The 26001-nt window shown below is 55.4% G+C and overlaps 8 protein-coding genes across 8 annotated transcripts; 2 read left to right on the top strand and 6 right to left on the bottom strand.

Annotated features, from left to right (window-relative positions):
- Nucleotides 1-1228: 1228 nt before the first annotated feature.
- On the top strand, nt 1229-1981 carry JN550_004771 (uncharacterized protein; the record flags this gene model as incomplete). Its single annotated transcript, XM_049316323.1, has 2 exons — nt 1229-1264; nt 1331-1981. The coding sequence occupies 2 exons, from the start codon at nt 1229-1231 to the stop codon at nt 1979-1981; spliced, it is 687 nt and encodes a 228-aa protein (XP_049173392.1).
- Nucleotides 1982-2594: 613 nt separating this feature from the next.
- Nucleotides 2595-6410, bottom strand: JN550_004770 (uncharacterized protein; the record flags this gene model as incomplete). Its single annotated transcript, XM_049316322.1, has 1 exon — nt 2595-6410. One exon carries the CDS (start codon nt 6408-6410, stop codon nt 2595-2597), a length of 3816 nt encoding a protein of 1271 aa, XP_049173391.1.
- A 1132-nt stretch (nt 6411-7542) lies between these two features.
- On the bottom strand, nt 7543-8701 carry JN550_004769 (uncharacterized protein; the record flags this gene model as incomplete). The annotated part of the gene is made up of 2 exons (XM_049316321.1): nt 7543-7638; nt 7691-8701. The coding sequence occupies 2 exons, from the start codon at nt 8699-8701 to the stop codon at nt 7543-7545; spliced, it is 1107 nt and encodes a 368-aa protein (XP_049173390.1).
- A 1567-nt stretch (nt 8702-10268) lies between these two features.
- JN550_004768 (uncharacterized protein) lies at nt 10269-11187 on the bottom strand (the record flags this gene model as incomplete). Its single annotated transcript, XM_049316320.1, has 2 exons — nt 10269-10716; nt 10793-11187. 2 exons carry the CDS (start codon nt 11185-11187, stop codon nt 10269-10271), a joined length of 843 nt encoding a protein of 280 aa, XP_049173389.1.
- A 2534-nt stretch (nt 11188-13721) lies between these two features.
- Nucleotides 13722-15728, bottom strand: JN550_004767 (uncharacterized protein; the record flags this gene model as incomplete). The annotated part of the gene is made up of 1 exon (XM_049316319.1): nt 13722-15728. The coding sequence occupies one exon, from the start codon at nt 15726-15728 to the stop codon at nt 13722-13724; it is 2007 nt and encodes a 668-aa protein (XP_049173388.1).
- Nucleotides 15729-17002: 1274 nt separating this feature from the next.
- On the bottom strand, nt 17003-18741 carry JN550_004766 (uncharacterized protein; the record flags this gene model as incomplete). The annotated part of the gene is made up of 3 exons (XM_049316317.1): nt 17003-17913; nt 17971-18655; nt 18715-18741. 3 exons carry the CDS (start codon nt 18739-18741, stop codon nt 17003-17005), a joined length of 1623 nt encoding a protein of 540 aa, XP_049173387.1.
- A 1040-nt stretch (nt 18742-19781) lies between these two features.
- JN550_004765 (uncharacterized protein) lies at nt 19782-21622 on the bottom strand (the record flags this gene model as incomplete). Its single annotated transcript, XM_049316316.1, has 3 exons — nt 19782-19959; nt 20014-21053; nt 21119-21622. 3 exons carry the CDS (start codon nt 21620-21622, stop codon nt 19782-19784), a joined length of 1722 nt encoding a protein of 573 aa, XP_049173386.1.
- Nucleotides 21623-24484: 2862 nt separating this feature from the next.
- JN550_004764 (uncharacterized protein) lies at nt 24485-25857 on the top strand (the record flags this gene model as incomplete). Its single annotated transcript, XM_049316315.1, has 3 exons — nt 24485-24682; nt 24765-25488; nt 25547-25857. The coding sequence occupies 3 exons, from the start codon at nt 24485-24487 to the stop codon at nt 25855-25857; spliced, it is 1233 nt and encodes a 410-aa protein (XP_049173385.1).
- Nucleotides 25858-26001: the final 144 nt, after the last annotated feature.

Below are 26001 nucleotides of genomic sequence, written 5' to 3'. Positions count from 1 at the left end.
GAAAATGGCTTGCGCCGGGTTTGATTCAACATGTTGGACATCGCGGCCCGTATACCTGGATGAGAGTGGTACGAACTTGCTGAGTTAGCGTATACTCTAGCGCCACGGGGGTATACGGGGGGGCTCTGACTTACACGCTCACAACACCAGCCATTATGAGTTGCGCAGCAAACTACCTCCCGACGGGTCCAGCCTGCCTGTCAAGCTGTCAATCCAGTCGCACGTGGTCGCCATTGACGCCATTCGGGCCAACAACCCAGCACGACATCCCCCGGGGATCAGCACCGGAAGCGAGATCTCGGCACGTTGCGAGCGTCGCACACGCCATCTGAAACGGGGGCAGACCCCTCCTCCCCTTACCATCCCCCTCAGACCCGAAACCCCAAACTGCTCTGCCCGCGTTGGATCTGTGCGCCGCGGCGGCGCGACAGGATCGTTTCTTGCTCTCTGCGTTTCCCTTCGTCCCATATCTCCCCCTCTCTCCCCGCCGGGGGGAAACATTCCTCTCCCTCCATTGGCCGGTTTCTTGAACCAATGGGTGTGTGAGGTCCTGAAACGCGCCCGGTAGCATCGCAGGGCGCCTCTTTCTCTCTCTCGCTCTCTGTATGTCTCTTCCGCCCCAGCGGGGAACCGCCAAAGCGCCTCTTGCCCGCCTATTTGCCCACGTCGAACAAGGACAAGCTTCTTCTGGCCTGCCAGCGTCTGGCTGGACCTACAGTGCTACGCTATGGCTGCAACCTTTGGCGCAGCCCGCCCCCGAACCTGTGCGTGTCTCAGGTGCGAGAGATCCTCTTCTGCGATTCGTTTGAGCGAGGAGGGGTTGAGGGGCGGGCTGTGATAAAGCTATGTGCAATGGTACATTTTCCTATCGCGGGATGTGCAGAAGCCGTCGATCAGGAACCTTCTCTTGACAGCTGGGAGGGGCGCCTGCTGGTACGGGGTTTCGTTGAAATATCAGACGTTTCCTCGGGACCTGGGGGACAACGTGGTCCTCTTGTTTCTTTTCCTCTGGCTTCTAGAACGAATGAATATATATATGAATGAATGAATCCCCTGCTCGGTTGTCTCAGTATCCTTTCAGTGGACAGTCTCACAAATATCACTTATACATGAGATAAGGGAAACTAGAAGGTCGCGGGAAGCATCGTGAAGAGAGTCGTGGTCAACTTCATTCCAAGCCGGCATCTCCCAAAAGGACAACAGCGTTGTACATATACACACATCGACGATGGCGGCACTCTGCACGAATCGTCCCGAGGGCTTTGTAAGTCGCCAACCACGGCCTGCCAGGTCCAAAACTTCCAAACTTGCTGACCACCACAACCAACAGGGCCCCGTCTCGACCATCACCTCCCCTCTCCCGACGCAGTGCTTCTTCGACACGGTCGTGGTGCCGCTGCCGACGTGGCTCTACCTGCTCAGCATCCCGGCGCTGTGGGCGCTGACGCCGAGGCGCAGCCGGGACAGCCGGCGCCGGCCGCCGCGGGCGTCGTGGGCGTCGACATGGCGGGCCCAGTGGAAGCGGCTGGCGCTGTTCGCGGCCTACTACTTCGTCGTGGGCGTGCTGGCGCTGATGCAGTCGGTCGAGGTCGTGTCGCTGGCCAAGGCGCGGCTGGGCGTCGGCCTGCTGCCGTTCGCGTACGCGGGCCTGCTGGCGGCCGCCGCCCTGCAGGCCACCGACGGCGCCTTCCGCCGCGTGCGCGGCTACTGGGCCGCCAGCTCCGCCTTCTGGGTCGCCGGCGCCGCCGTCACGGGGCTCAAGATCGCCGGGGTCGTGGGCCTGGGGCTGACGGGCCCGCTGGCGCGCGAGGACGGGCCCTACGGGACGCGGCACCAGTTCACGGACCTCGTCATCCTGGGCGCCTTCTACGTCCTGGCGATCGTCGCCGAGGTCGGCGTCGTGGTGGTGCGGCGGAGGGGCCGGAGCAGCGAGGTGGACGACGATGTGGTCGAGCTGAGGAGCGAGTTCGATTGGAAATAGAGACGCGAGGTTTGCCGGGGCTCGTATAGATGGATGGGCGGTCTGGCCTGCTGTAGGACTAGAGGTTGTACGACTATGATACTGGCGTCCGGGGGTTTATTTGCTTGATTTTGGCTGTACTATACAAGACCTGCGGGCACACCAAGGCTACCTAGCCCATCTTTGCTAGACTGCAAAGAGACGAACGAACACGAATGAATGATGATATCACATGATAAGTAACTCAATAGCATGGCTCAACTACTTCAAAGCTGTGAAGGGTTAAGTCAAGGTGGGAAATTTATCACGGCACTGTTAACAGAAAGCAATTGGTTTAGGACTTCATTTCTATTCCTAGCCATCTCGTGTTCTTCTCCTTTATCGATCAAAATTCAATTGAAAACTCATAACTACTACCAGGAAAAGTCGTGTCGTCTGGCAATACAAAAATGCCGGCATCGGTGCTCGCGCTGGCCCATAATGATCGTCTCATTGAGGGCTTTGCCACCATACAATGCTCCTTGTCTAGTACTAGTACATTGCGGTCTTGCCACCTCAAACGGCGTTTGTCCTGACCTAATATGTGCCTTAACAAGTATTGGGGATCTCTCATCTGGGATGGTCTGGAGGCCCGCTAGTCCTCATCCGAGTCTGTAGCATCATCGGGGACGAGCGCTCTGTATCGTCGATTTGCTAGATCCTCAACAAGGCCCCCTTCGCTCTCGGGGTCGACGTAGCCGTCACCGCCGATGAGACTCAGGAGCACAGGCAGGAAGATCAAGGCGTGGGTAGCCGCGAAGACAACCAGGGCTAGCCATACGCGGAAGTAGTAAATCTCGAAGATTTTGGAGCGCGTGAATGCTAGAACAGTGACACCCAAGAGCTTGGTAACTGTGATGCCGCTAAAGACGGACCCGCCCACGTTGACAAGTGCCGTCCACGCCCGGGCATCACGGCCACGGAAGCGGTTCTTAGCGCGTTCCATAACGGATCCGGAGGGAAACATGAAGGCACGAGCGATATGGGCGCAGAACTCCACCGCTATTCCCACGCATATGATGAGGTTGACCAATGAGACAGCATTCAGCGAGACGTCGAAGACAGCCATGGCACCAATAATGTCGACGACTGTCATAACCACTGTAACGGTAACGGCCAACGCGGTCATGAGAGAACCCAGGAGGATTGAGGAAACCAAGAAAATCACGGCGACTGCTGAGCCGAGCAGAGTTGCGCTGAGGTTGACAATGCTCGCGTATTGGTCGAAGAAGATGTAGAAAACGCTGTATGGGAAGACTTCGACTCCGGTATTCGCGTGTACATCATTAGCGATGCGACGAGCTGCCGCATACGCATTGATGAAGTCGTTCTGACTGCGCAGTGGCTTGTGCATGGTACGGAAGTTGCTGGCCGGGATAGTGGCCTTCTTTTCGTCGATAACAACAGCTTGGCTATAAGAAGCCTGTCCTCCTAGAGGACATTCATCGTCGGTCGGAGAGTTCAAGAAACGCTTCAGATAATGAACAAACTCGTCGCCTTCCGGCATTCCGGATAGCGTAATGTTCCATGGGGGATCTCGGTTGGCGAAGCAGGTTTCCCGGTTCTCGATGCAACATGTGTCGTAATCTGGATTGAGCCAGAGGAAGAAGTCATCAACCCAGCTCGCGGCAGGTGAAGCGATAAAAGATACATCAGGTCGCTTGCGCTCCTGCTCCAGCACGTTGGTAAGTGATAGCTTCTCGCAAGACGGGAAGCGAGAGCAGATCTCCAGCTGGTGCGATCGCTGAGTGGCGTTGAGTCCCTTTGTAACAAAGTAAACTGGCGGGCCGGTGTCCAAGTAGTTGTACATGTCATTGAAGTAGTCGATAAGGTAGGAATCGTCGGGCAATGCAACTCGCTGATCCAAACCAAGCTTCACCTCGGGGATCAAGGCTATGCCAGCAGCCAACAAGCCAGTGAAAATCACGACGATAAAAACCTTGGTCTTCTTTCCTAGAATAGCCGGCGCATAGTGCTTTCGAATGAACTGCTGTAGCAGGCTCTCATCAGGAACTTCATAGGGACGCGATCCGTTGTGGCCATTCCCATTGAGATGGATCCTTGCGGCCTTGACTTGGATGCATGGGAAGCAGTCGGCCCGGTTGTCTTCGGTTCGCATTTGGTTGTACGAGAGAATGGAGATGAAAAGAGTCATCTGCAGCACGGCATTGATGAAGACAGCCCCTGCAGCATAGATAGCAAAGTTCCTGACTGCAGGCATGCCCACGAAGGCGCCGAGAGCAAAGGAAACTGTCTCAGTGATGGCTGAGAACAAGATGGACGGTCCCATACGGCCGAGAGCCTTGGCGATCCTCTCCTCAACCATAGCATCGGGATGGCTGACGTTGACTCTCTCAAACTCGTGGACAATGAGAAAGATGTTGTCAACACCAACAGCAAGGACGATGAAAGGGATGACTTCGGCAATGATCAAGGTGGCCTTAATGCCAGCCCAAGAGAACAGGCCGATGGACGAGGTGATTGACATCAAGACGATCAAGATACCGACAAATCCTAGGGTGAATTTGCTTTGCACCAGGCAGACGGCAGGATTCCTCATCAGCTCTCGAATGCTCATGCTAGTCGATCCGAGTGCAAGGGACGCATAGATGAACATGACAATGTAGCTGATGACGACAATCATGGCGTCGGTGTTCGTCGACTTGTTCAGCTCTTCCTCCAGACTGATTTCAGTTGAGAATGACAGACGAAGCCCAAAACGCTCAGCGGCCTCATCTTGCGCCTTGAGAAGCCTCTCCTTGAGTGCTTGTTCCCAGTCCTTGGCTCGGTCAACCTCCGAGGTGCCTTCTGCGTAGTTGCTGACAACCCAAGTCGCTGTCATTGCCGGCGCGTCGACAACATCGTTGATGTCTGTGAACCCTCCAAGCACCATGTTCGGCTCCATGGGCTGGCCAAAGTCTGGTCGGCAGTTTACTGGTGATCTTGCACATTCTTGCAGGTCCTCCTTCCACGAGTCTTTGTCCCAGTAGATGTTGTCCCAGTATGCTGCAACCGACTGCACTACACACGCAGAACCGGTGGGTTTGAAGCACACATCGCTCAACCTGGCTCCAAACTTGGGGCCCTTCAACTGCTTTGCTTCCTTTTCCAACTTCATCCACCATTCGATGACGTCAGCGTTGAGCACCGGTCCCTGGGTGTCATTGACAAGAAAGACCTTCTCTGCCCGGTAGAAGGGCCCGAAGTTCTCATCGAAAAAAGCCTTCTCCTGCGCGGCTTCTGAGGATGGGCTGACCCACAGCTTGGCGGGCTCACGCTCTACCTCGAACTTAACCCAGCCGACGCTTAGCACGATAACTACCAACAAGCTGACAAAGATGGTGATGGCTGGGAATCTTGCGCAGAGATGTCCAAGCTTGCTGAATGCCTTGTCGCACCACTGATTGATCTTGTAGTACCTCTGTGGGCGGTCGAACATGGCGCCGTTGCGCACCAGGTCGCCCTCGTCGTCATCATCCTCACTCTCTGCACCCTGAAGGAGATGCAGTCGCTCGCTCTGCCGGCGTGCGTGGCGGCGCCATGCGACATGCCCGGCGATGACGAGCACGAGGGAGAGGAGGAGCACGCTGTAGGTGAATATGGACGCGAAAGACAAGCACGGCAATACTCCAACCATGCAGGAGCCAGTCCGACTGACCGCTGGGAGCTCTGGGCAGACAGCCGGACAGTCCACACAGGCGCACCTATACGACGGGTCTTCATCGTTGCACTTCTTTGGCTTCATGTCGCGAGACTCCATGCCGGGTTCGGTGTAGCTGGTTGGGAAGTTAATCTGAAAGGGCGAGCCGATAGCCTTCTCGTCGCCCAGGAACTTCAGAAGCTGTGTGTAGTTCTTGGCACCACCGCCAATGAAGTCCATGGCCTTGGAGTTGGAAGGGCCGAACTTGACATCCTTGCAGCTGTCGTAGAAGCCGGTGCCGTACTCGCTAGAGATCAGTTGGTCCAGCTCCGTGACCATCTGCTTCCCGTTCTTCTCTTGTGTCTTGGTGACGTTGATGAAGAGCGACTGGTCGGGCGAGCACGTAAAGGTGCAGAACAGGTTGTAGAAGTTGTCCTTGCAGGCCGGGCAGGAGCCGATAATCTGGTTCGGGGTCGACATGGACGACTTGAGCGAGTCGAGCTGGTCGCGGTCGCAGCAGACCTTGCTGTCCCTCCATTTCACGCCGCAGAGGGCCTCCAGGTCCTTGGCGAAGTCATCGTCGACCTCGGCCGGGCTCTTGGCCAGATCGTTGTCGAGGCACGGCAGCTCCTTGCCGAAGAAGCTCTTCTTCCCGCAGTGGCCGCGGATGGCGCATCTCCCGGCCTCGTGTTTTGGCGTCAAAGGGTCGGCGCTTGCTGTCGCAGCCAGCAGCGCAGCACCAGCTGCGATGACGGAGGACAGTCGAGCCATATCGACTGGCGGGCCCAGGGACGGGCGGACAACTGTGCAATGATGTGTTCTCCGCTAGAAGGGCAGCTTTTCTCGGCGCGCTGTTCAAGTAAATAACATAACTGTAGGTGTGAAGCAGGAGATGGCCCGAAGGTTGGGGTTGGGAGAGTGATGATGTCCGAGAGATCATGTTGTAACATGATGGAGCTCCCGGCCCCCAGGGAAGCTCAGCTTCCGTGGGGTTATGTATCTATCGGCTAAATGCTTCAAACAGGTGCGATGCGATCTCGACGCCTGTATGCGTACGTTTGGCGCTTTTTTGAGATGACCAAGGCGAGGCAGACGGTCACACTACGAGATTAAAATATAGCGAGGCTTAAATGCATTTTGGCACATTTAACAGATCGCATTTACGTGCTTCAGCAAGAACTGAGTATTGAGCTGGTGGTGCTCCAGCCACCGTGGTTAAGAGAATGTTATCCGTAATGCAATAATTGCTGCCGAGAGCTGGCGCCGAGCTCCCTTCCAACACAGATGAGCCGTTCCTGCGTCATACACTCGTCGCCAGATCGCGGGCGCTGGGGGCGCTGGGGGCGTTAATCGTTGCAGCCTGCTGCTGGCGCTGGCACCGGCGTTGGCGCTAGTCTCCAGGGCCCGGTTTGGGGATCTCCTCCACTATCGACAGGGATCTGTGCGTCCCCCGGACTTGTCACACGACTTTGCCCCCCTCAGGCCCTGTGGTCCTTCTGTAGCAACCTCGCCCGCTTGCCGGCTGTCGCCTGCACTGTTCCCGTGCCAGCGTGCATGGCAACTTGGTGTGCGGCCATTCGCTCTGCCGATAACCTTGTGAGTCGCTCTTCTGCACGCCGTAGTCGTCGTCGTTGGTTACGGCTACTCAAGATTGGATGTCTGGCAGCCCAATCGCGAATGCTGTTACTGTGGTACAGACCCCTTCGCCTCTGGCTGCGACGAGACCTTGCATTGTGTGAATATAGTGAATCATCTATCTAATGAGCTGCAAGGATACCAGCTTCGTAACTATGTAGTCGTATCTCTATCATTGCCGTATGGCGCAAGCAAGCCAAAGACGCCATGTACCCAACATTGAGCCCGCTCCCTGACGCCTGGTATCGTAGTGCGAGGTCTATAAGTGCTATAACAGAGTCCAGTCAGGGTCCTCATCATCGGCAGCATACCCTTCTTCAGTGTCGTCGCCTGTGGTCGAGTTGTGTCTTTCGTGATTAGAGGCCTGTAGATGCGATTAGTTGTGGCCTCGTAGACACGCACACACTGAGACATACCTCATGAAGGGCCATTCGGTCCATCAAGACACGCATCTCCCGCAGGTGGTCTGCCAGGGCCACAAAGTCCCTTTCACTGCCCGGCTGCTCTCTCCCACCATGGCCATCGTAATCAAAATCCGGAGTCGAATTTTTGCCTCGTTGCTCCGAATCAGGAATAACGTCCTCGGCCAATAAGCCCAACGCATCAACCACTTTGCCCGAGTCGCGTTTCCTTGCGTCCAACTGCTTCTTGAGGGCTTCCCGCTCCCGTATGAGCCTCTGCACATGCTGGCTCGAGTCCTTCAGCAGCGCGTCCTGCTCGACAAGCCGGTCTTTCAGTCTGGTCATCTCTCCTCTGCTGCTTCCGTCCTTTCCTGCGATGCCCTGTGCCCTGGCCATGTCACGGCCGTTGGCGCAGTTCTGCACCGTTCTCCGCAGTTGCGACTCGTACACCTTGAGGACCTCCAGCCCGTCTTGTAGGCCGTCCTGGATCCCAGGGTAGTATGTTTGCAAGATGCCGGGCAGCCTCAGGCAAGGCTGCAAGACGTACATATCCAGTGTCGACTTGGAAGCGTCGAGCAGGTGCTTGTTCTCACGCGCCAGCTCGATCATCTTCCCCGAGACCTCGAGACAAAAGGCTGCATTAGCGTTGATGGTCCTGGTAAGGCTGTTGATGCGCTCCGCCAGGTCCTGTTGCGACTCATTCGGCTTCTGTGGTACTGATCGTGAGTCGATGAAATCGGCATCCGCCTCCCATGATTCAAAGTTGTCCGGGAGCAAGTCGTGGCGACCGGGGTCTCTACGTCCAGCTCGAGGTGCGGCAGGGTCATACCAAGGATTTGCAGAGGGGGGAGACGATGGGACAGTAGAGGGTAAAGGGGAGGGCCGGAATGGCTGGTGATGATCGGAGCCCGGCTCGGGCGAAGAAAGATCTAGGTTGCTGATCTGGCTGTCGGCCATGAGGAAGTCAGGAAATAAGGTACCGTCATCCTCGCCCTCCAACGGGCTGTTGACGAAATAGCCGTCCATGGTGGAAGGTGGGGTTGAATGTACAACGTGGATATCTGTTCACGGAGGAACCGCAACAGCAGCTGTATCCCTCACGGCTCCTTCATCCTGCGCTGGCGACCTTGACAGTATGCTGAGTTGGGTATGGGCCTCCAACCTCGCTGACAGAGACGGGATGGAATGCCGCGTGGAGGGAAACTAAGGCTTTCGTAATGTAAGTGGGACGAGAGGGACACTGCATTCCCATCCAGGCTTGAGTTTACTTTGGGGCGAGAGGCTCCAGGCTAGGGAGGATGGAAAAATGAATGGCCCATTAAGTTCAAGAAGACCGAGGAAAGTTGCACGAGACAGTATCAGAGCTGATAGTTTTTAGCAGCCTTCCGAGTCGCCTCGACGTTGCACTGGGTTTCGCCTGACAGCCTTACCACGCATCATGTGGACTGAACCAAGGCAACCATTCCTTACGTGTTCCCTTTTTGGCCCTTAGGGCCTCTTGAACTTTTGCTAAAAATGCTTAAACCGAGCTCATGGGACGACCCGGCCCAGCTTCTGGGCTGGTGAACAATTTAACTTGTCGTGCGGTCGTGTGTTGAGACGTGAGATGGTCGAGTAACTGCAGGTGTTTTTGGGTAAAGACTGGGCATTGGCTTCGGCAGTCAGAAAGTCAGAGTGGCATGACGCCATCGGAGCTCGGTTGCGTATATTGCTCGCAGCCACAACCAGAGTGCACAGGATACCAAACTCACTGTCTCGGTGTACAAAACTGACTACCTCCCCCGTGAGATCTGTTAATGGTACATGGCACCGCTCATTTAATATCATTACGTGCAGTTACGGTTCTTTTAATCCGTGGCGGTGTTGGCCCTCACGGAGGCTTTGTCTCTTGTCTCATTCCCAAGGTCATATACGCACGTCCCTGACAATGCCCACGTCTGAGCATATGCAACTAACAATCCCTTAGGAGTCAGGTGATGTGATTACATGTCCAAGTAAAGCGACGCAGAAGGAGATATTTGGTACTTCTCTCATGTTCACTTGGTCTACTCAAGCCAGCTGTCGTTTGGGCTTGATATTGCATGAGAAAGCGCATTCAATCACCAAAGAACACGTTTGGTGACAAAATCGTTACGCGTGGTAGTCTGCCATCACATGGTACACGCGTGAAATCTTATGTCAATACAGTCGTAACTCTAGTTCTGATGCTATTAACATCATCTGTTTGGTATCGCTGGCGATCTATATCGCTTCCAGTCGCTGAGATTCTCGATATCGAATCCCGCGAGGTACTCTCGAAATAGCAAGTCGGAGGCTCCGACATTATGCCCACCCTTTGCTGGCCAGTCTGATCAGACCCTGGTCTGGCATCATAGAGCCCCTCCATCCGTGAGGCCCTACCCGTATCCCTGGGGCTCGGCCACCGCATTCTCCCCACCCACCAACAGCTTTTTCGTTATCGAGAGGATCAGATCAGGATCTATCTACACTGTTGGGTTCACGACTGCCCGCCGTATTGTTCCGTAGGACTAGCCGGAAGGAAAACTCTTCTCCACGAAGCACAAATGCTAAGCCAAAGTTTGCGGGCCGGGATCTACCGGGCCTTCTCCTTGAGCTTTCCCGTGACGGTTCCATCCTCCTCCTGGTAGAGGCCGTGCTCGCCGATGTAGTCCACGACCTCGGTCGGTACGAGGTAGTCGATATTCATGCGGCGCTTGGACAGCAGCCGGACCCTCGTGGACGACACGTCGTTCGCCACAGTCTGCGGGATGTAGTAGATGTTGTTCTCCCACTCCTTCAGGCTGCCTACCGCCTCCTGGAAGTCGGTGCCGGCACGCTCAATGACGAAGGCACCATACTGGCCCAAGATGTGCGCAAGATCGTCCTGGCTCCACACGCCAGGTGTGCTCATGGTCTGGATGAGGTCCGCACCAGCAAGCAGAGCGATCCTGACGGGGTGCTTCTGGCCATTGGTGTCCTCAACACCACCGATGACATCGTTGAGCTCATGCTCAAAGTGATCCAATACCTTTGCTGTCGGCCTGGAGCTTGCATGTTAGCGACGCACTGTACGACGAGAAGCGGGATGGAGCCATGTCCGCGTCGGCGGAAACGTACATGTACTCAGCGTGAATGGCCTCCCATGGGTCGACCATCAGGCAGTCGGCCGTCCTTGTCCTCCGCTGCACGGCCAGTTCGGCCATGCGGATTCTGTGGTGCGCCGGGGCCAGGCCGACCTTCTTGTAAGCATCGCTCACGGGGGAGAGGTAGGCGCCGACGACGGTGAAGTTGGTGTTGGCCTTGACGTAGTCGTAGGCGAGCGAGAACATGCGCAGGTGCAGGAATGTGGTGGGCGAGAAACTGCCACAGGCGACGAGGACCAGCGGGGTCTTGCCGGGCTCGACATCGCGGAGTTGCAGGCGGTGGGTCGGCAGGCGGTAGTTCTCGAGCGACATGTTTGCCGACGACGGCGTTTGCGAGTTGGCCGTCTGTTGTGAGGTTGTGGAAGCCATGGTGGCGATGTGAGGATTGGCGGGCGAAGGGCCGGGTCGAGCGAGAGCCAAGGGCCAGGAGAGACCGATGACGACGATGCCCGGAGAGGGCGGGCAACCAAGATAAGATAAGGTTGGACCCTGGATTGAGTCGGCGGGTGCGACGGTGGAAGCGATGCTCGTGTGCAGGGCCGGATGGCGCGGTGTTTGCGGCGGGAATGATTGACTTCGGGGCGAGTTGGCGAAATGGGCTCCGGGCTGGTTGTGATTGAGTAATAGCAGAAGCAGGCAGGAAAGTGGGAAGCCGGCGGCGATGGATGGAGGTGTCTAGTAGTAGTGGAGTGTGGTGTGAGCTACAGGATAGGATGTACGGAGCACCACGGTGACTTTTAACTAGTGCTAGCAGGCAGAGAGAAAAGAGGGCCCCCAAGTCAAGTTCTGGCCCGTCAGCCCGCTGTCTGGGCGACTTAAGTATCGGAGACAGGGAGCGAGACGCCCCAAGGGCTCAGGACACCCGACCACCATGCCAACTGCGGACGACGTCTCCAGCGCCCGGCCACCGAACCCCGCGCGCCCGACTCCATCTAGTCATTCGTCAATGCTACTGTACACCCAGGCCTCGAGGTACCTCCTCAACCTCAGCCAGTGGCGCCAGGCAACCCCCAGGCAGCCGATAGCGACATTGGCCCCGTCTATTGGCACATTGTGAAACGGGCGTGGGGTTCTTCAAAGAAAGAAACACATCACTTCTGTCTGGGGTAAGCCGCCAATGATTGCTTATACGCTGGCCCGGCTTGCTCAGCTTCAACTCAGACGTGAAATGATTCGAGCTGTGACCTAGGTAGCTTCGAAGACTAGACAAGTTAGGTACTTAGGTTGGCAGACACGAGCAAGCACGAGACAGACATCTCGCTTTCCACGGTTGATCAACAAGTCCTGACCCCCGTTCGAACGATCTCCGAGTTTATACCCGAACGCGCAGCTGTGCACTTCAGTGAACGAAGCACATGTCCAGGCAGGTGGGCTTTGAGGGGTGACTGTGACTCGGCTGCTGAACACAGCCCTAGCCTGTGCAATGGCTCAGTCCTCCCTGCGCCTCGGTGCTTTGTACAGTTCACCTTTGAGTGTTCAACCAGGCTCCAATCTTTGAGCGGCAGCAACTCTCAAATCCCCTATTGTTCTCTCCTGACAAATCTCCTTTCCAACTACTCACGCCGGCGAGCTGGCCGGACGTAAACCGGAGGGGCCCGCCGAGCACGCAGCATAGAGGGGCCGCGTGCCAAGACATCATAGCCCACGACAAGGGCCCCCCCACCCCACTTCAGATGCCGCGGAAGAGAATTCTGCGAGCCCACGAGACGAGACGGGCCTTTTTCTCGTTTCACTGTAGGGCTGCTCGTGCGCGACTCTTTTTTTCTTCACGGCCAAACGCCTGTCACTAATCTCGGGCGCACCCGCAACCAGAAAGCCCTACTATTTCGTTTGCTGCCTCTGTATCACCCGTGGGAACTAAGCTTTTGAACAAGCCAATCCGCGGGCCCGCCGGCAAAGCAGAGAAACGTTTCCAAGGCCAAAACGGTAGGCACAGGATGATTTGCATCTCGTCGCTGTGGGGACCCGCATAAGCGTCGAGCGTTGCGCCGACGCCCGGAAATTCGGTAAATACAGGCCTGCTTGGGTAGACATGCTCGGTAACTAGTCCGACGCCCATGGAGGTGCCCTCACGATCCAACCCCGAGCCGACGTATAGGCATCTCACTGGAAGTGATTGCATATCGCAGCAGACCTGTACCCGATTCCAGTAATATGCTGCCATCTTGCTTGCTATGGGATTGAAAACACCGCTTAAGCATGTTTACTGTCTGAGTGTCATTGCCTGGAGGGGATAGGAGGCACTCTGGCGCTAGTATAATTATACTTCCAACGCTGCAGACCCTAGGACGAAGGGATGTGTGTAATCCATACAACAGAACAAACGCAACGTAGACTAATGGTGTAGCTGAGCCCAGTTGAGGAGACTGACAACACGTCGCTGGGATATCCACTGCAACATCAAGTGACGAACATAATAGCAATATTGAATATGCGTAGACTTGCAACGCTCCAATAAGGGCATCTAGCCTTATTAGGAGTCAGGACTCAGGCAGCCTAAGTCAACCCCTATGTCCAGTTTTCGTTCCAGAAGTCTGCTTTTTCCTTTTTGTGACTCAACATCTAGCTAAGACCTACAGGGGTGCTACTCTGCAAAAGGCCCATGTGACTCTATTCCAGCCAATGCTGAGTTACTTCCCCACGTAATAAGAAAAGTCATGATACTAATCCACTACTTGATTTTCTTTTCCATGTTAAGTTTTTTACGTTTGAATTGTTGGCACATATACGCGGCCGAAATAAGTAATCGGAACTGAATTAATAAGGACACGTCTGTTGGTGAACGATATGGCATCAGCGTCGTAACAAGTGGTATAACAAGATTATTGCACTGTCTTTCTTTACTACTAATCCTACCCAGCAATCGAATTAACCCAATTTCCTCTTCCTCCATATCTCTATCATCAGTAGTTGAAACTCTCATAATGGACTTCCGCCCCATCAAGCCACTGGACCAGAGTCTTCATCATCTCGGGGCCCGTGCAACAGTAGAAGGTCCTCCTGATCTGCCAGTCACTGGGCGTGCTGGTGTCCTCGCCGTGAGTCCGGCCCCTGAGGACGTCCTGCGTGACCCGGCCGTGGCGCACCTGGACGCCGCGGTCCATGAGGGCACGCACGTTCCCGATGGCCTCCTCGCTGCGGATGTCGCCCGTGACGTACAGCGCCGTGACGTCCTGCATGCCCGGGATGTCGTCGAACGCCCGGATGGCGAGCCCTAGATCGCTGCTCTTCAGGGTCCAGACCACCAAGATGTTCTTGGCGTTGGGCGAGTCTCGAAGCCGGCTCGCCTGCGCCAGCAGCGGCGTGATCCCGACGCCCGCGGCTACGAATACAATCTCCTTGCCATTGTCAGTAAGCGGAAGCTCGAAACCCTCGGTGTCGCCAAAGGCCAGAACCGGCAGCTCAAGAGGCACTCTGGTCGACCACTTGGATAGAAGCTTGGTTGCTGGCCCGTGTACTCTGGCCGTGATTTCTAGCTGCACCGCCGAGACACCGGGCTTGAAGGTGCCGTCCGGTCCAACCAGCTCTGCTGCCGGAGGGGCACTGATGGTAAAGGTGCGAACGAAGTCGTCATTCAGACTCTGGGGTTCTTGGTCATTCATGTGAGACCAGCCATTATCAAGCTCGGGCCCGAAGTCGAAGGTCGCGTACTGACCGGGTGTCCATGCCTTCAGTTGACTCTTCGGCCGGCCTCGCTTGTCAATAAATGGCGCCAGCTTAAATACGAAACGGTAGATGATAGGCGTGATTTTTTCCTGCTTCAAAAGGGTAGCCGTAGCCATTGCACCAGGCTCGGACGATGGGAGAGCTTTGCCTGGCGTGCCTTGCGTGATTACCGACCGAGCCGGAGGGTTATATGGCGAGTGATCGATGAACTCTCCGCGGAATGAGAGGGCGTTTGTCACAAACCTGGCCTCTTCGACTTTGATCCTGACTGCTAGTTTAGTGCGAGGAAGATACATTGCTGCCCGGTCGCCGATCAAGATATCCGCGCGGCCCGTCAAGTATAGGGCGTCTCCGGTCTCAAAATCAGGGATGACGAGGCCCGCATAGGGATCGGTTCGCAGGTTACCCAGCGTCTGATAAAGCCTGTTACCAGAGTACTCGGGATATACCAGCGATACTCCGCCTTGCTCCGCAGCCGCGTTTTGGTAAACCCCCAGAAGTCCAGGCGGTCCACCGCGGTGATTGGTGTCCATGCTGCCGTCGCCGTGCTTGCTCGAGATGAAGAAAAGATCTGACTTTTGGATCAACGCAACAGCCTCTTCCGACAAGGGCAGACCGGTGCCCTTGCTCTGTAGAATCGGTACGGATGATGACTCTTTTGACACAGGTGCAGGCGTGATGTGTTTCTTGTTCAAGTACTTCGGACAGTTTCCCAACGTCTCGGTGACCTCGAGGGCCATCTGTACGACTCTCTGTGGCCCATTCGGTTGACCGCCATCTGCCTGGCCGTGCTGCTCAGTGAAGACAGAACCAGCGACGAGCCGGCCAGCAATCTTGACACGATCTCGTGTCTCCAGGTCGATGGACAGCGCAGATATCGTCTTTCCTCCGGTTGGCTTCACTAAAAGATCGTCGACGAAACGTTTCTCTCTGGCGTCAGATGTGTGAACTGCAAAAAGTTCATGTAGCACTGGGTCGTATATATTGTCAGCGGGAACTTGCGCGCCCAGGACGCCTGGCCCAATCGGTCTGCAAAAACCGGCCGTGTGTCCCCAAATCGTTGTCCAAGGGCGGCCTTGCTCGTCCAGTGTACCGACGGCCATGAGTGGTGAGTCTTGGATGCGCCGTCTATATTGTAGTCCCAGGCCTGGGTATGTTGGGTTATCACCTTCTGGTACGCCGAGCATCTGGTGGATCTCTTTTTCACCGGCATGCCACCGGGAGTCGATCCCGAGTACGGCCATCCCGAAGTTCCTTAGGATGATGGACTGTGCTGTATAGCAATTGTATAGAGTATGTCTGAATCCAGGCGGTGCGTGGTAAAGACACCGTGATATAGAGGCTCCAAGATATGGCGCCTGTTGCAGTATTATGTCGTCCGGAGGACGTCCAATACAACTCAAGAGTTTTAATACTGACAGAGCATTACCTTAGGTAGGTATTACTCAAGTGAAAGGCGTGGCCCGCCACTGCTTCAGCAGTTTCCGTCTCGTCAGTAATTCGCTCGAGGAAGTCGCTAACCAAATGGACTGCCAGCGTGACCAGCCGTGGAATCCTGATGGTTACCAAACCGGGATAATATTCAAATAGTACACGCGAGCAGGATAACCAAGGGGTAAGTAACACTTCCTTATCATGGTACCTGTGTAGGTATACGAGAAGATGCATAACGCAAGCGGCTTACTAAGGCTCGGTTCTGTCTTAGTCAAGCTATGGCGTGAAGCGGTCTGTAGCCAGCCAGATCTTTTACGGCACCCGTCGAGAATGGTGTTACATTTGATCTAAATGTAGACTCCTCGAGAGTACAACAGACGCCTCAATTCGTATCTCATCCGTGGCGGGAAGACTCCTGATGAAGTGAAGTGAAGTGGTGCGGGAATGACAAATGGACGGGTGACCCGAAGGGCGTGCGGGCGCATCGTTTGGTCGGTCTGTCCGGCCGGCCAGCACGTCATCCGGGATTTGCCAGTCCACGCCATCCGTAACTTAACTTAGGCCGACGCATGAATGCCAAGTCTTGGTATTTGAAAAGCGGTACTTGATAGCATATTCAAACTACAATTTAAAGTAAAGTTGTCTTCCTTTCGAATGCATTCATTATCTGCCTTCGGCCTTGGGTGAAAGGTGACTGAAAACTAGTTTTGGCCCTGGATGCTACAAACGAGTGAATCCGGGTTGTACTCTAGGAAGATGGCAAGCAAGTCTACACAGAATATCGTGATAGGTATATAAGAACTTGAAAACGTCGCCTTTTAATACTAAGATTCTTCTAGGGTTAAAATAATGGCCACGTTGGCCATAGAAAGCTCTATTTTGATCCGTTAAAACACGGCTTTCTGGGTCTCCCAGAGTGTAGCAGATGTCCAATGCAACTGACCTCTAACTGAAAACTCTATTACTCCCATATATCCAGACTCGGACGCCTTCTGATGCATATGCAAACCGTAACTCATGACACGCGTATCCGATGCAAGCTCGTGAAGCGTGTAACAACACGTTTAATACACCCGCTGCCCCTTCATCGCCTTCTCCCTGTGACGAGGTACTGACCCGTCAAGACCTCGACCTTCCAGCCGTCCGCAACGAGCGCCTTACACACGTTGATTCGGAGGCGAGATTTGCCGTCGGCGCTGTGACGGCCCAGACCGGTGACGATCGTAAAGCCGTCCTTTGCTTTCCGAGCCCGATCCTCGCCCAGGCTCTCCCACCATCGCCGGACGCGTTCGAGCGCAATGTCGACGCCGTCCTGTACAGTGATGCCGTGAAGATCAATCTTATTATGGGTGCTGGTCCGGTCCACCATGTAAGCGGCTTCCGCGCTAGTTGCCTGGCGATGACTCTGCGCCAGCTCGCGCCCGCGCTCTGAATACACCACGGCTGCCTGTCGGTAGAGGCCTCCTTTCTTGAACGTAGCCCCGGCGTAATTGTACGACTGGTCTCGCAAAGCGGCAAAATCTGATGAACTCAGCACCGGGGACTGCGGGCTGAGTGTCTGATTCAGGCTTGGAGGCCCGGCCTTTGCCAATGCTGACCAGCTCTTACCCCCACGCGTATTGCTGCTACTGTTTTCTGGAGTCTCGATGTCCAGTCGTGGCGCGGCAACTCTGTATGAGACATCATACTTGAGATATGCTGGCTTCTCATAATAATCGGCGAGGATATGTATGATGTCTAATGCGTGTTGTCGCGTAGGAGCAGTGATCTCCAGTATTGGAGTGATGTACTTTGTAGGGATCCAAGAGAATTCCTTGGCAAGATCATCGGCGTCTCGAGACCTGCAGGTCTGGGTAGGTTCGATACCGAGCGCCATCATGTAGTTATCCAGAAACTGCACGACTGTCGCGCCCATGGATGAGTCGTGCTGATAATAAATGGTTGCAACATCAGAGTCCTGCAGAGGAAGGCGATCGGCCAGGAACGCGATGTTTTCTAATCTTGTTAACATGGCACTGTTTTCTAGCTGGGATAAAGAGAACAGCAACTTACGTTGGTGCGTTTCATCATTCGCCTTGGAGTCCACCGAGACGTTCGTCGAGCTCGAGTTCGCCGACTCGGATATACGGCCGAAGCCTTTCTTTTTCTTGCCCTTTCTCTTCTTGGCTTGCACAGCGTCATCGGCGACGTAAAAGCCGTCGACACCTTTGAGACGTTGACCCATCTGTTCCAGATGCTCTGTGTTGAGCAGAACGTCCAACGCCAGATCGGCGTCCCCTTTGGCCTTCTGCAACGCTAATTTGACGTCTATCGGCTTGAGGAGAGTGAACATCTCTCCTAGGCGGATTTCTTTCTCATGGTTGCTCAGCCCATCGAATAGGCCCAAATGGATGGGTTCTGGTGCGTCTTGCGTTGATGTCTTGGAGGAACCCGTCGACAGCACGCTCTGCGGTGCAGAACTCTCCGTGGCGCTCGTGAAGCCATCGTTGCTCTTGAGGTCGCTTTCGGACACGTTGCGAGTCTCTCCAGGCTCATCAGCGCCCGCCCCGTTGATGTCGACGACTTCATTTGCACCCAGCCCGCTTGGGTTGAATCCCGTGGCCTCCTCTGCTTCAACATCCTTGGAGATGCTGAGGAGGATCTCCCTGGCGGCTTGAAACTCATCAGGTTTCGTGAGATCATAATCACTACATATTGAGAGAATTGTAGCCTCGTCCAGCAATGAACACAGTTCATCCTAGAAGTGCGCGGTGAGTATGACAGTGGTTTCCCAAAACCCACGCAGGGCAAACTTACCACGAGCTTCGTTGAGGGGTCCTCCATATCGTACAATCTACCCAAGCACACCTATCCAAATGAAAAACCACTCTCTGGCGCGAGAAGGTGATCTACGTGGGGGCAGCGATTCTTCGGCTCGGTAGATCAGCATACACAAAAAATTCCGCAGCGCTTTTCGTATACATCATTAATACGTTGAAGTGAAATGTTGGTGATGAAGCCAAGATTGGTAGGGGACATGTATTTCGGGGTCCAAACCGGCGCGGGCGAGCAGCCAAATGGTTGAATCATCAAGTGACACACCGAGTCAGACGGCCGTGTTGGCAGCGCGATCTCTTGTCAATTTTGCGGCCCGTCGGCTGCGGAGGCAGCGCTGGCGGCTGGCAGCCAAGAAACCGCACCTCCGACACCGTCCCTTCTTCTCATTCACCCACCTCGATGAGCAAGCAAAAGGTGTAGTATAACCCACTCCAGCCTGCGACTGAAATAACCTTGGGCGCGCTTTTTGCCAACTCTATAGCATCGGCACAGCTATGCAAGTCCCATGCAGCATTCACAAGATCCACTCCATGCATGCCTGACTCGTACGATCCCGTACCCCCGGCTCGCCCGGTTCCCCAAAGTTCGTGTGGAGGAATGATGGATTAGGACTGATAAGTATCTACAACAAGGTAAGACGTGAAATAGCTGTCTTTGGTCATCGTCTTTTAAGTCAAGACTGTTGTTTTTCACCTGTCAAACTAATAGTCAAACTCATAGTCAAACTCATTTGTCATACCCTGCGCATTGTCTAGTAATTGATCGATTCACTAAAACCTATGAACGAGATACCATCATTGTGACGAATCTTTATGAGACATCATACTCAAACCATGCAAAAACAGACCAGTCCAGTCATTCTGAGACACCGGTCGGATTGTCAACGCCTAGCGCACCCAGCCACGACCTGCCCTCAGGTCTTACCATGCCCTTTGTCGTCCATTTGTGTGGAGAGCTTCCCTTTTCTGCTGTAACGCCTTTCCATGTCCTTGCGAGCTGACCTGGACATCCTTCCGAACCATGTTTTGTACAGGTTTTGTGCGCCTTCAAGCGTCATTCCCATCAGGGCAAGGTCCAAGATGCTTGCTCATGACCGCCTTGAAATCCTTCTCATCAACGACAGCACCAGTTCCACCACATTTGGCCTTCTTCTGCAGGTCAGAGCACAGGCCGTCGAGGTCAATGTCGCCAGCTTGTACCTTGGGGCAGGTTTGCAAGCGTTCCCTAGATATTGTTAGCTTGAGGCAACCAATGGCTACTATGCGACCGGGGACATACCATATGTTGTTACAGGTGAGCAACTTGCCATTGACGCTTGTGACAATGGTGTCTTCCTGCTCCTTCGCCGCATCAATTTCGGCGCAGATGTCTTTCTTCGGCGGGTTAGGAGTCGGCGCCATATTGAACGGCGTCGTAAAGTCGGCATCAAATGCCTCGTTGAAGAAGCTATCATCAAAGGCCGGGTTTGCGAGAATGTTGTCCTGTGGCTCACGGTAATCACCGAAAAGCTGTGGATCAAACTGACCGCCATTCTGTTGTGCAAGCCAGTCTAGGTTGTTCATGTCAAGGTTGCCAAAGCTGAACTGATGGGAGTTGGCCGTAAAAGCGGGTTGCTCCTCGCCAATGGTCGTCAATGTGTCCACAGGCTTGAAGCCCAGAGGCGACTGTGTGAAGGGCTCAGGGGATGTTCCACAAGAAGAGCTTGGGCCAGCGTTGGAGTTGGATGAGGCTGATGGAGAACCAGAGTTCGTGCCCGCGATGCTAAAATTTCCGGAGTCCAGACTCGACCTCGAAGCATTGCCGAGGAGAGCATCGTAGGGCGATGTGTTGATGATGGAGGAGAACTTGGAGAGTGCGTCCTTGTCACTCTGGCTCTGAGAGTTCTCCCGGCTCTTAGTAGATCCAGGAGTGGCCGTGTCGTTCTTGTCGGATGGCGTGGGCTGACTGCCCAGACTGCTCGGAGAGGGAAATGAGGGCGAGCGTCCGTTGGTTGCCTGAGGGCCAGGGAGCACGCCAAACTTGGGAAACTCGAACTGGAAGTTGACATCGTTGAGGTTGCTCATCATTCCAGAACCAAACGGAGGGGCCTTGGAACCTGAGTAAGAACGAGCACCACTGTTGGCAAGACTCAGTTTCTTCTTATACTCATTCAACTCCGTAGTCATTTTCTCAACTTGAGCACGGAGCTGACTGTTTTCGTTGTTGGTAGTCTCGGAAGCCTTCTCGAGCTCTGCAACCTTGGTCTCGAGGTCCTTCAGGTGCTGCTCCTTGCGCTCTCGAAAAGCACGCTGAGCAGCACGGTTTTGTGCCTTGCGCTTCTGAACATTGTGTTAGATGGACCCTGTCATGAGCGTTGGCAACCAGTGCCGCATATTCTACTTACCGAACTTGGCTCATTGGTAAGTGGCTTACGGCCAGGCTTCTTGGGCACCTTGCCTTCACTCTCACGTCTCTTGGCGCTCCCTTCCTCTCGCTCATCATCGTCCTCATCTGGATGGCTTCTCTTGTCTCCGTTCTCATTCTCAGGAGAGCTGGCCTTGGAGCTGCTCTGGGACGATCCAGAAGGCTGCGCCGGCGTCGTACCTGGAAGATCACCAATCATCTTGCCTGCGTTGTCCGTGCCAAAGTCGAAGTCATAACTTGTGTCTCCGTCAAGATTGTAGTCGTAATCAAACAGCGGACTTTCCTGTTCGCCATTGAAATTGCTGATGGCTGGGCCATTCTGCGCCGGCGACTTGGTCAAGGCAGCCGGCGACAGGGACAATCCATTGTTCTGAGGAGAGGCATTGTTGGGTTGGTTGGAGGTGAGTGCGCGGAACAACAGTGCCTGCTGCTGAGGCGTGAGGATGAAGTTCGAGGGGAGACCTCCTGGGAGAGTCGAGGCCATGGCGACGGATTGTTGTAGGAACTTTCAGGTAGTGTGGGTAAACTACAATTGTGATTCTCCTAGTCGAGTGCGTCTGGGTTGGCTGCGGATACTCAGACCCAGAAAAAGAAGCCTATCCGACGTAACAGTGACAGCACGATGGGGGTTGGCGAGCACCGGGCGAGCGGGCGGCCGATATCGTCAAGCTGACAGCGTGGGAATATGGTGGCCCGACTTGGGCGTTGTCGTCGGTGACTGTGCTTCTTGATTGATCTTCAATTCACAGGCGCGCGGAGGGATTTGAAGAATGACGTCTCTTGCTCGGAGATCAGGGCCAACGATGCAGGAAATAAAAATCGCCTCCCAAGGGTCTGGAGGAGGACAAGCAGGCAGAGGAGGGTAGAGTGGTGAATGGCGGGCAGGTGGGTAAGAAAGTGGCGGCCTTTTTGCCTGGTTTTGTCTGACTCTTTCTGCCTGACGCTCGCAACACGCCCCTACGGAATCTAACAGGTGTGGTCCCCTGACTCCTGACGTGCGAAGGATGGATCTGGACAGCGTGGTTCGAAGGTGGTTCTGGTCGTCGTCTGCTGGAGCCTTGCCTGCGGCGAGGAGCAACAGAATTCGAGAGAGGGGCCCAGAAGAGAGGGCCTTTTCCGATTTGTAAGCGCCACGCATGAGGTTGGAAGAGGGTGGCAGGATGGGCTGTGATCAGTCCAACGCCGCCGCCGCCCGAAATCCCTAGTCCGAAAAAAGAGCCCGGGGCCCTTTGTGATTGGCCGTTTGTGGGCGATGGGAGGTGAGCAATCGACTACGCTCACCCCCCTCCTCCGCCGTATCAGATCGCCAATGCCTTTCGACACCATCAAGGAATGCCCCTCATATTGCAGATGTCCATTACGCCCTTCTACCGTAGCAAATCCAATGTCGGCCTGGCGCGGCCAGTCCGTCAGGGTCCAAGGCACGTCTAATTGCGATGGGGCCTTGGCCCGGTACCCTTCACCTACTGTACCTACATGCTTGCCCGCTTGCATTGCTGTAAGAAGTTGGAGGGAAGACACACTTTCGACCATAGAATGCTATATCCTCGTCGCCGTTGTCGTCAAGGGGCTTTGCAGGACTGAAGAGTCATACCGGTAGACATGCCAATAGGTACATACGGCGACCTCCCCCGTTTCCCGACAAGGTGGCACTCCATTGATCTTAAGGCAAGCTCGCAGGGGAGGCCACGAAGGGACAGACACAGCTCAGCCATATTCATATCCATCATACGGCATGCACAGCAGAGCAACTCCGGACTGGGGGCATTCACACAATTGCATGTGCATCTGCTCCTGTGGCGTGCATAGTGTGACCCTGTTTGTACGTATGCTGAATGACAGTGGCATTTAGCCATGATGCATCGGCCGTGCCCTCATGACGATGGCTGAAGTCAGTCTCGGAGCTAAGTACCTTTGCCCTCCTGGAATCGCAACTCCCATTCCCTGCATTCGGCACTCGGTGTATCTTGCTCGTCCGCCCCCCGCGGTCCCTCGGCGAGCCGCACGTTTGCCTTGCAGCGTGACTGGCAGGCCGTGGCAGCCCAGTCGAGTTTCAGGACAAGCGCTTACTGTGGTACCTACGTCCCTGGCTGTCTGAGGTGCCGGAATGCGAATAGATCGGCAGAACTGTCCTAGATTTTGGGCAAGTTGACAGGATGATCAGCAGCTCGCTTGGTCCTCCGGTCGGTCTAGGCCCCGTTCAACGGAGTTTGCGGAAATCCGACTCGAGTCGGCATTGGATTGGGATCCTGCCAATCTGCCATAAGTGTACCATAGTATGCGCGCAAGGCTACCTGGGTTAGGTAGTGAATATCGAGAGCGCATTGCTGGCTTGCATAGGAAGATGTCCATAACCAGAGATATGTGCAATTCGTAGCTTGACCTGGCATTTCATCTACAATAAGCTGCCGTAGATTGCTATATTGGCCAGATTCATGGTACTGTTCGAGCCATCCTCATGGCAGTGTATGCTATCTTTTTCTCTCCCTCCTACCTCTTCCGAATCTCAACGGACGCCGAGCCAAACAGTCAGTCACCCGTGATGCTGTACATCTCTTAGATAAGGCACACACTAGGTATGTAGGGTGCAGCACTCTGTACAGAAGCCAGCCGGGTGGGCATACAGGCTTGACAGTATCCTCCACGTGGTTACAAGTATCCACATTCCGTATTTGTAGAGGATGATCGGGTGAAAATTCCGTCTTGTTAAGCCTTTTACCGGCATTAGGTTCAACGACACTGGCAAAGGCAACCACAAACCCAGAAATACTACGAGGAATGCCCGTACTCGCGATACGGCCACCGAGCGGCAGTGTGGCACGTGATCTGGGGGACTCTCGAGAGACGGGACTTGGGCTGAGGTCCAAGAGAGAAGTGGACCGAGAGACCCCTGCTGGACCTTGTCAGGCTGGTGCTGGTGCTGGTGCTGGTGCTGGGAGCTGCAACCCTTGCCCCGCATTTGGCATGGTTCAGGTGGAACAAGCACCCAGCGGGCAGCGGGCAGTGGGCAGACGGGCCTGGCGGGCAACGGGGGGGCTTGGGGTACGGCGGCCCATTGTGTGGAAAGAAGAAAAGGGAGCGTGAACATACGTCAACGCCCGGTAGATCGATACTGCATCGAATCAAACCATCAGCCTTGTCGTATCCATCTTAATCCGACCACAAGCTATCCTCCGCCCCTGAACTCAACAGTGCCAGGTGGGAAACACCCACCACCTACAGAGAAGAGAGCCAGCACGAGAGGCGAGAGCGATTGATTGCATGCTCCAGCCCATTCGTCGCAACTCAACGACACAAAGGGCGACCCGCTAGTTAGTTGCGCGCCCGCCCATCGCCGTCGCCAGCCATGGATCTCGCATACGACCAGATCGCCGCCGACGCCCTGCCCAAGGACCGCGACGAGTCCGCCCCGTCCGACAGCAGCAAGACGGCCGAGCAGCAGCAGCCGACCCTGAACGAGGACCTGCAGGAGGCCTACAAGGCCATCTCGACGAGCGCCTGGGGCTCCAAGCTCGGCGGCTTCTTTGGGAATGTCGTGAAGCAGGTAACGTCCCATGCCCGGGCCGGGGCAGCCCCAATTGCTGGCAAGGCAGGAACCCACCCCTAACAGCACCTCACATGGCTAGGGCGAGTCGGTCTACAGAGAGGCATCGCAGGAGCTGACCTCGCTCGGCGCCGACGCCGCCCGCGGGGCCGCCGACCTGCGCTCCTCGCTCATCAGCCGCACGCGATCGCTCTCGCTGGCCACCTCGCCACAGGCCGCGTCGAGCGCCGACAAGGACAGGGAGGCCGATGCCACGCCGACCGACGCCAAGGACATGACCTCGGAGGAGGCCATCAAGGAGTCCGAGACGGTCATCTCGCGCCTGCGGGCCGAGGCCGCCAAGAGGTTGAAGGACATCCAGAAGGCCGAGGACGCCGCCGACGAGGCGCTGCTCAAGTTTGGCGCCAACATCCGCGACTTCCTGACCGAGGCCGTCAAGATCGCCCCTCCTGCCGCCGGTGCAGACGGCCAGGGAAGCACGGTCCTGTTCGAGAGCAAGGATGCGTCGGGCAAGAGGGTCATTCACACATCAAGATACGACGCGCAGCTACATGTCATTCACACGTCAGTGGACAGCTTCGCCAAGGATCCGGCGGGCGATGAGTTCGCCGTGTGGGCAAAGGACTTCAATGTCGAGAGCAAGACCGAGGACATCAGCAGCGACTTGGCCAAGTATCCCGAGCTGAGGACGACAATGGAGAAGCTGGTGCCAGACCAGGTGCCCTACGCAGACTTCTGGAAGAGATACTACTTCCTCAGACACAGTGTCGAGGCGGCCGAAGAGCGAAGACGGGAACTGCTGAAGGGTGAGTGATGTCAGGCACGGGGAAATTGCTGTCATTTTCTATGCTAACTCGAGCCAAGCTGCCGAAGCCGAAGAAGAGGTTGGCTGGGACGAGGACTCGGACGACGAGGCAGCCGCCGCCGCCGCCGCTGCCAAACCCGCGAGACCGGCTTCGACAGAGTCGTCTACCACTATCCACCCTCCCAAGGGAACCGCCACGACACACCTCCGACCGGCCGAGCCCCGCAAATCCAACGACGAGAAGTCGCAAGCAGACAGCGATACCAGTTACGATGTTGTCGGTGCCGCTTCCGGCGTGCCCAGCCAGGCGCCCAACAGCCCCAAGGAGGCTCGCAAGGAGGACGACAGCGACGAGGAGGACTGGGAGTAACTTGTTTGTCGTTTGGGAGGGCGTAATTTATACCTTGTTTTGTCTTGTTCTTTACTTCAACTGGACCGGCGGGCATTCTTTGGAGCACGGGGCTGCCCTGGGTTGAGTTGGATGCTGAAGGGAGTCTTGTAGGCAGTGTTGTAC

Source organism: Neoarthrinium moseri (genome assembly GCF_022829205.1).
Source record: "Neoarthrinium moseri strain CBS 164.80 chromosome Unknown scaffold13_Wmoseri_CBS_16480, whole genome shotgun sequence".
NCBI classification, from domain to species: Eukaryota; Fungi; Ascomycota; class Sordariomycetes; order Amphisphaeriales; family Apiosporaceae; genus Neoarthrinium; species Neoarthrinium moseri.
Note: the sequence above shows the minus strand (reverse complement) of the source record. Positions and strands in the feature narration are given on the sequence as shown.